At 35.7% G+C, this 9,408-nt stretch overlaps 1 protein-coding gene across 1 annotated transcript in view; it reads right to left on the bottom strand.

Moving 5' to 3' along the window:
* Positions 1-2,546, bottom strand: part of LOC118599844 — a 3,146-nt gene extending 600 nt beyond the window's left edge. The window contains exon 1 of the mRNA XM_036216020.1: positions 636-2,546. Coding sequence (XP_036071913.1) covers positions 975-2,240 — 1,266 coding nt within the window. The 5' untranslated portion in view covers positions 2,241-2,546 and the 3' untranslated portion in view covers positions 636-974. The remainder of the gene's footprint in view (positions 1-635) is intronic.
* Positions 2,547-9,408: the final 6,862 nt, after the last annotated feature.

Here is a 9,408-nt window from a genome sequence, read left to right as displayed (position 1 = left end):
TTGGCTGGTAAACTTTGAATGTTACCGGCCACTACTAACTAAAAAGAGCTCATTTAGAGCCCTTGCTACAAGCATATGAATGTTACCATTGACATAAGTAAAATAGTAAAAAAAGAAGAGTAAAATTCTGTGTGGTTATAAAACCTGACATAAGGCTACTCTTTTAATTTTTAATTTTTCTTTTTTGATCTTTTAACCAAAAGAGTAACTGCTTACTTTCAAATACATCTTTTATTCCAGAGAAGTGTTTTCCTACCAGAAATCTAATTTGGCTGGTAAACTTTGAATGTTACCGGCCACTACTAACTAAAAAAGCTCATTTAGAGCCCTTGCTACAAGCATATGAATGTTACCACTGACATAAGTAAAATAGTAAAATTCTGTATTGTTATAAAACCTGAAATAAGGCTACTCTTTAATTTTTTTTTTTTTAACCAAAAGAATAACTGCTTACTTTCAAATACATCCTTTATTCCAGAGAAATGTTTTCCTACTGGAAATCTAATTTGGCTGGTAAACTTTTAATGTTACCGGCCACTACTAACTAAAAAAGCTCATTTAAAGCCCTTGCTACAAGCATATGAATGTTACCACTGACATAAGTAAAATAGTAAAATTCTGTATTGTTATAAAACCTGAAATAAGGCTACTCTTTAATTTTTTTTTTTTTAACCAAAAGAATAACTGCTTACTTTCAAATACATCCTTTATTCCAGAGAAATGTTTTCCTACTGGAAATCTAATTTGGCTGGTAAACTTTTGATGTTACTAGCCACTACTAACTAAAAAAAGCTAATTCAGAGCCCTTGCTGCAATCATATGCACTCCCACTCTACAGCTACCCCATATGATAATTTCTTTCAAATATCACATTTTTCTCCTACTAAAACTAATTTGGCCCTAAACACGGACAGAAAAGTTCCCTTTCTGGTACAGTAGGAGTAGCCCCAACCATAAAGTTGGAGAAAAAAAAGCTACTCTGAAGTCTTAAACAAACATCTGAAAAACCTAGTCATGACTTTTCCTACTTGTGAGAAAAAAATCTTGGCTCTGCTTTTCTTGCGAGGTTCAGTTGTCACATTGAGCTTCTCCTTGAGGCAAGCAATGATGGTTTGAATAAATGATGGGTCCTCTAATGCCATTGTAGCCTTCAAGAGACCCTCTGAAGAGCCCAAGTATTTCCTGAGGGTCTCAAGGATTTCCCTCATTTCCTCCTCTTTGGATAAAAGCTCAGAATTATTGTCTGGCAAGGTTAGATCCGAAAGATGCTGTATGATGGTTTGGATTTCGTCCTTCTCTTGACTTCTTTTTGTTTTTTTCATATAGTATGACAGAGCCCACACAAGTAGTAAAATGACCATGGTGTTGGAGTCTTTTGGAATTTCTCCTGGTTTTGGAAACTCAAATAATTCAGTTTCAAAAACCCTTTCGCAAGGAGAACTTGAGCTCCAACAGTGGTCGTTTTCATGTTTATCTTCTGTTGCACTGGAGAAGTCATTTTCCCATGATGCTTCATTAGATAACTCATTTTCCCCTGGTGTTACATCAGAGAGCTCATTTTCCTCCGATGATACATTAGAGAGCTCATCACAAGATAACTCATCTTCCATTGATGAAGTGGATATTATCCTTTCTTGATACACCATCAGATTTTCAATGTCTTCCAGAGCTCCAGAAACTCTGTCACTGTGAGTCAGATTTATTTTGAACCACAGTAGCATTTCGGCCACAAGTGTCTCCACAATTTCTATTGTGACTTTGTGGAGATGATTCTTTTCATTTCTCGACAAAGCTCGAGGGGTAGTGAGAAGAATCTGTTGATACTGATGCATTGCATCCTGAAACAAAATTTCAATCAACTCTTGTGAAAACTCCTCAAGAAGTCCACAGCAGGTGATACTGTCCTGAAGACTTGGTTCACGTAACTCATTGATGCTATGAAACAGATCCACACATTTATCTATGACGAAGTCTTGGTTCACGGGAGTGTACGTTTTCTCTTCCTCAGGGTCTTCCAAACTGAAAAAAAAGGAATAAGTGGCTTTCCTTCTCAGAGTTTGCACAGTTGTGTTTACTTTGTCTGAAGCAAATTCAAAGAAGTGCAACCACATTTGTTCATGTGGACCTGGGATGTGTTTGATCAAGAAGTCTCTGACTGGATTCACTACTGCACTCATGTCAGGAGGATGCAGGGAGAAGGTCCTTGGATCTGTCAGGGAATAGTTTACCATAGTCTCCATAAGGACACTGACAATTGAAGACGCTTGTGCATAGAAGTCTTCGTCTTTGGGGACAGAAGCAATAGAAATGTCTTCATCTTCGTCTAGAGTCCATTTTTGTAGGATCTCAACTACTCCATCAATGTAGAAAGGATAGTCGATCGATTCATGGTCAGTCAGTTGATCAGATTCGGACTGGTTTACATCAACTGAATCTACAATTTGGCTAATTTTCGACCTCCTTATGCAACTTCCCAGAATTTTGGCAGTGTCAAACACTGTAGATAGCCATCGTTTCAGGTTTGATGTGAAGCCAGAGGGTTTACACTTTTTCCGACACTTTACACAATTTACTGCCTCACTTAATAGGGAGTTCACTTTTTCATTAACCCTTTCTTCCACCATATGAGTCAATTCCCTAATGGTTTTACCTTTGACTTCGCTTAAGTCAAAGCACTGGGCAAAACCTTTAGAAATAGCATCACCCATTAGAGTTTTAGCATTACCAGCTGATCCAGTCTTCTGCTGGAAAAGTGGAAGCACAATTTCAAAAACATCTGCAGTTGTTTTCTGTATGATGTCTTCTACCAAACCCACTAGAAGAGCTTGAGAGTTACTGTCCAATTGTCCAGCTCCTATCAAGGCCCACTGAACAGATGTAAGTTTGTTTAAATGTTTTTGGATGATGGGCAAAAGAGAGTCCGCAGAAATGAGGACTGTGTCTTGAAGATCAGGTTTACTCATTTTATTGGTTTTGCTGGATTTTCTTTTATGCAAACTTGAAGCCTGTTTTTAAAAAATATTTTTTGAGATCCTTGTACTTCTAACTTGACGCTGAGAAGTTAATTCTTGAATTCTTTGATGACTTTTATTCAAAAAATTTTATTGACTCTGGAGATGGAGGAACTTTAAAGTGGCATCCAGCATCTACATGACATCATCAGGAGTCATTGGAGCATGTGTATGACATCATCAAGAGTCATTGGAGCATGTGTATGACATCATCGAGAGTCATTGGGACATGAGTATAAGATCAAAAGGAAACATCACAGCACATGTGTGTGACATCATTATGCATTCATTTAGCATAGTTATAAGTGTGACATCATCAACTGAATCACATGTGTGTGTGTGTGTGTGGGGGGGGGGGTGCATGTGTCACAGGTCTGAGTGTGGTGATCACAATAACAGAGAATGTTTCTGTAAAATAATAAGTGTTATCAATAGTAGTACTCACTTCATTCTCCAAAGCTCTTCTATTAACATATTTTTTAACAAAGTTACGATTTCCGATTAGTTCATTTGTTGTCCAATATGCAATTCGGCCATAAAAGTCTATACTAAATACAATTTATGCAAGTCTTGCTTTTAAACATGTTTAAAGTTAGGTCAGGTGTTTTACAAAATCAATGAAACATATACGTAAGTCATAGATACAGCTTGTTTACATGGTTACTATGACAACACTGGCTCACTTTATCACGGGCAATCCAAATCCCGTCATGTCAACACAAAATATCGCGAGATTGTCGGCCACTTCCGGTTCGGTTTTTTTTCCCCTCATCGTACTTACACAACAAGAGCTCAATTTTCCCGTTTTAAATCAAGAACAAAAATCTAATCGCACTGATAATTATCTGGGAAGTAAATCAAAGCTTAGGGCTTTCATCTGTGATGATTTAAACCAAATACTAACAAGTAAAGATAAAATGGAGCACTCACTTCTTTCTACAGAAACAGGGAGTTTCTCCGTCTTCAGCCACCTGGGGGCGCTGCTCGAGTTAGACGCCTCATTCAATCCAGGCTCCTGAGAGATCCAGCGGCGCCGCCATATCAGAGAGTCTGCCTCAGCAAGGCTACATCAACCAGCTGTAGTCAACAGAGAATCCAACCATGCCAATCGTCTGTGCAGCTTTCGGATGCAACAAGCGGGGCCTTTTTGAGAGCGGATCATGTGGAATTACCTTTCACGGAGTCTGCGTAATAGTGAACAAAGTTACGTGGCTAACAAAGAAATGCTAACGGCAGAAACTGTTCCTCCTTTGCTCTATCTTTTGCTATTATGTTGATCTACAAATCAACAAAATAGCAAACAAATAACAAACTTTATTTGTTTGGTTTTTGGATAAATGCATGTTGGGTATTTCTAACGTTGCTGCCTGCAGATTCATCCTGATAAAAGTGTTTTTTTTTTCATCTGTTTCATACAGAAAACCATCCCAGCAGACTGACTGGACATGCAGAGAATTGTGGGTAAAAATGCTCCATCGGTGATTTTTACAGAAAAGTTTGTTCAGAGAGGGGATCGGAAGCTGCGATAAGAAGGGAGGATTCAGTCGTGACGGAGTTCTCCGGGTTCTGAATGGAAACCTTCAACACAAGATTTGAGCAGATCGAGTCTGAGATGATGCAATCCTGTCTGTGTTCAGCTTTCCATCACATCTCCAAACGGTTAGTGGATTTATCTGTTTTAATCTTAAATTACTTTAAATATGTCACCCATCACGAAAAAAAAAAAACAATTTAAGACGTTATTTTTATTGGAGTGTTTTTTTAAGTATATTATATTCAAAAAGTTAATTTAGTAATTGAAAGTAAATGTTTTCAATTGCTGCCTGTTTCTGTGTATTATAATATATTGTGAATTAATAACTCATTTTCAAACAATCTTTAAGTAACAAAAAATTACTTGGTGCTTTGAGGTAGGGATGGGTTGATAAAATCACTTATTCGATTTGAATCGAATTAAGCTTAACAGATCAATTATTAATTCATAAAAATATAAATCAATTTAGCGCAAAATGCTAAAGTCTGCTAGCTTAATGCTAACATTAAATGGAATTTCCCATATGATGGCTAATGCTCGGTCGACTGAATGACTAAATGAACATCTTTATGATTTGATTTGATTTGTTTATTTTATTCCACTCATGAAGAGAGAATTACATGAACATGTTCGTTACCCATCAACAGTCTGCATATCTTCATGACAGGAAAGGAGCAGTGAGAAGAAAACAATTCTTATTTCAATTCTGGCCCCATATTATATCTTAAAAAAGAAAAAAGAAACAAAGATGGCTTTTAGCGCCTGTCCCCACATGCTAACTACACGTTACATATTCCTCAAGTTTTGTCTTTGCAAATATTTTTTTAAATAATATTTTATTAGTACAACCTGTTCAGCATTCCAAACTTTTACCCCAACAAAAGAAAATCATGTCTGCTTTAAAGCAGTGCGAGCAACTGGAAACTTAAAATCATATTTCCTCCTGTGATTTTCATCTTCTGCGGTGAAAACAAATAGTTTTTGCAGACTCTCTGGCATCTCTCTGTTTTTAACTTTAAGCATCCCTAATGAAGTTTGCTGTTTTACTAAGTCCTCAAATTTCAACAATCTTGACTCCACAAATAAAGCATTTGTATGTTCGCTGTATCCAACTTTATGAATGATTCGGATAACCTTTTTCTGCTCTAGGTATAACGGTGTTAAATGAGTTTTATATGTATTACCCACACTTCAACACAATAAGTGAAATAAGGCAGTACAATTGACAGTACAACATTCTTAACACGTGACAGGATAAGTAAAACTTAATCTTATTCAAAACAAATACAGTTTTAGCCACTTTACTTTTTATATATGATATATGTGGCTTCCAACATAATTTTTTGTCTAAAATTAACCCAAGAAATTTGTCTTCAGAAAATTTTTCAACCGTTACTCCATCAATCGATAGTTTTACGTCCTCCTGTTTTTTATTAGTCAAAACCATAAACTTTGTCTTTTCTAAACTCATGGAAAGCTTATTATTAATAAACCAATATTTAAGTTTGACCATTTCTATTTCAATATTTTGTATTAAGTGACCTAAATTTTTTCCTGAACAAAACGTAACTATCATCAGCAAATAGAACAAGTCTCAATATGTTTGAGACTTCCGAAATATCATTAAAATACAAAAGAAAAAGAATATGACCCAGTATTGATCCCTGTGGGATACCACACTCAATGTTCATGCATTTTGAGGAATGACCAGTGAAATGTACATATTGTTGCCTTTTATGTAAATAGCTGGTTAACCAGTTAAGAACCACTCCTCTGACCCCAAACAGATTTAACTTTGAAATTAAAATAGAGTGATCAACAGTATCAAATGCCTTTTTTAAATCAATAAACAATCCTGTTGTGTATTTCTTTTCATCAATTGCTGTTGTAATATCGTCGGTTACTTTCATCATGGCCGAGGCTGTTGATCAGTTTGTCCTGAAGCCATATTGACAGTCATTCAATAGCTTATTTTTTTCAATAAAAGAATTCAGTCTGAGAGTAAACAGCTTTTCTAATATTTTAGAGAATTGTGAAAGAAGTGATAGTGGTCTATAGTTATTGAAGGAATGTCTGTCGCCTGTTTTATGAATAGGAATAACTTTAGCAGTTTTCGAAGCTTCTGGGAAAACAGCTGTTTGAAAGGAAAGATTAAAAATATAACATAGTGGCCTCACAATACAATCAATGGTCTTTTTTAAAATTTTCATATCAATACCGTCACTATCAATTGATGTTTTATTTTTAAATTTTTGGACCACAGAGAGTATCTCTGTTTCATCCACCTCAGATAGATACATCGACTGCAGAATTTTACTTTCCCTTTTATGACTTTCTGTCAAATTTCCTTGAGCTTTAGTAATTTCGTTTGCTAACTTAGGGCCTATATTTACAAAAAAAGAGCTAAATTCATTGACCACTGTGTCCATATTATTTATTATATTATGACCTTTAATGAGATATTTTGGGAGGTCTACAGAACCTTTTTTATTTCCCATTACTTTGTTTAGAATATTCCACGTGGTTTTAATATTGCTCTTATTTTCAACTAAAATTTTATTATTGTATTCCTTTTTTGCTTTTCTCAAAATGTTCATTAGTTTATTTTTGTACACCTTGTATTGTTTTTCAGAAGCCTTTGTTCTAAACTTTAAGAAATTCTTGTAAAGTTTATTTTTCTTTTCACATGCATGTAAGCCCCTTGTTATCCAAGGTTTTTGATTTGGTTTTTGTTTGTTCTGACAAAACATTTTTGGACAGTGTTTATTATACAGGGTTAAATAACAACCAAGAAAGGACCCATGCGCACAGTTTACATCATTCACATAAACATCTTTCCATTCTTGTTTTAACAGGTCACTTCTAAATGCATTAACTGCTTCTTCTGTTTCGCTTCTTCTATATCTAGGGTGGTTAAAGTGTTCCTTTTGAGGTACTTGATAATTAAATGTTGCAAATACAGGTAGATGATTGCTTGCATCATTTATTACTAAACCACTATTGACATTTTTGTCCAATACATTTGTAAAAATATTATCAATTAATGTTGCAGTGGTTGTAGTAATTCTACTTGGTCTTGTTATCAATGGATACAGCCCTCTACCATACAATGCATCCAAAAAAACTGATGATTGTTTATTAGTATTTATTTTTAGTAGATCTATATTAAAATCCCCGCACATTTTATTTTCAATGAACCCATTCAAAAGGTTTTTTAAGCTATCTGTGAAGGTTTCCACATTTGAACCTGGTTTCCTATAGACACATATAACAGTAATATTTTTATCTTTTTGAACTTCTATTTCTAAAGCAACACTTTCCATTAGGTCATCAATAACAGAAGTCAAGCCTTCTACTAGTCTACATTTTAAGTCACTGTCCACATAGATAGCCACTCCTCCTCCTCCACTTCTGTTTATCCTGTTGTTAACATATAAATTGAAACCATTTATATTAAAGTCAGACACTTTCCAGTTGTTTATCCATGTTTCAGATAGCGCAATTAACTTAAATTTACTTTTAAATGCATCCAAAAAATCAATGATTTTAGCAAAGTTCCTATATAAACTTCTAGAGTTGAAATGAATCAATGAAAATGTCTTTGCTAGTTCAATAGTATCATGCATTTGTTCATCTGTGTAATATCTACAAGAGTCGTTTATGTGGTTAAAAACATGAAGCTCTGGATCCACATCGCTGTCAAAATCATAATTGCTGTGCTCTAACTCTTGAAAATACTTGAGTATCAAATGAATCTGTCATTTAACAGCTATCTAAAGGTAATATACCAAGCAACAAAGTTTCTCATAAGAGAAGAGACACAAATCAAACAAAAAGGAGCAACATGTCAGAGTCATTGCTGTTGTTCATTATCATTTATATTGGTCCACGTCTTTCATGTTTCCTACCAGAATCACTTTAGCTTCTTCTGGTGGTCCATTTAACCTTATAAATACTTTTCCGTTTCTAGTCCAGGTCGCTTGAATTTTGTTTTGCTTTTTCAGCATCCGGCCGTTCCAAGCAATTTCAGCTTGTTTCTTTGTCAGGTGCTCATTTAGGAATACCCCGGAGCCTTTCAATTTCATGGATTGCTTCAGGATATCCATCTTGAACTTCTTGTTGGTGAATTTGATCATGATTGTAGGTTTTTTCTTTTTATCCTTGTTCAGAACAGTATGACAAGCTGATATATCTTGACTCTCCAGCTGAATCTTCTTGCTTGCAAGGAGTCGTATCACCTGCTGCTCTAAGGTGCAAAGTTCCTCTGCTGGTGCATCCTCACCCTGTTGCTCAGCAGTTGAACCAGCAGCTCTTGCATAGCTTTGATGTTTGGTTTCCAATCCAGTGATGATCATGCCGTTTGCTCTACAATATTGTTCCAACTCATCCACTCTTTGTTCAAGCGCCTCAATCCTTTGGTCCTTCTGTTTGATTATGGCCTTGAGCTCTGGAATCTCCTTCATCAGGCCTGACCGGATTTTTTGTTGCTTTACCACCTCACTGAGCTCTTGCGACATGAAATTTAGAGTTTTTGATGTCTGCCATTTCCTCAGCAAGTTTTTTTGTACTTGTTGACATTTTTGGTGCAGATTGTTAGTCCAGATGAAAAAAGGAAAAGGGAGGGGAAAAAAAGTACTCCTGGAAGTAGGCCCGATGCTTTATAGATCACAACTTTGTCCTTCAAAAAATCACTTTTTATCAAAAATGTCCAAAAAATAGATAGTAGAATTGAGCTGCATAAGGTTCCGTAACTTGATTTTGGGCTGATTACACAAAGTTTTAGTGATTTTACCAGGATTGAAAACAGGCATCCATGCAGAGAGCAGCTGCGTCGGCCATCTTTTTTTAAAATCTCCGCCATCT

The sequence above is a fragment of the Oryzias melastigma genome, linkage group LG16, assembly GCF_002922805.2.
Source record: "Oryzias melastigma strain HK-1 linkage group LG16, ASM292280v2, whole genome shotgun sequence".
Lineage (NCBI taxonomy): Eukaryota > Metazoa > Chordata > Actinopteri > Beloniformes > Adrianichthyidae > Oryzias > Oryzias melastigma.
The sequence above is the reverse complement of the archived record's forward strand: the minus strand, read 5'-3'. Positions and strand labels throughout refer to the sequence as shown.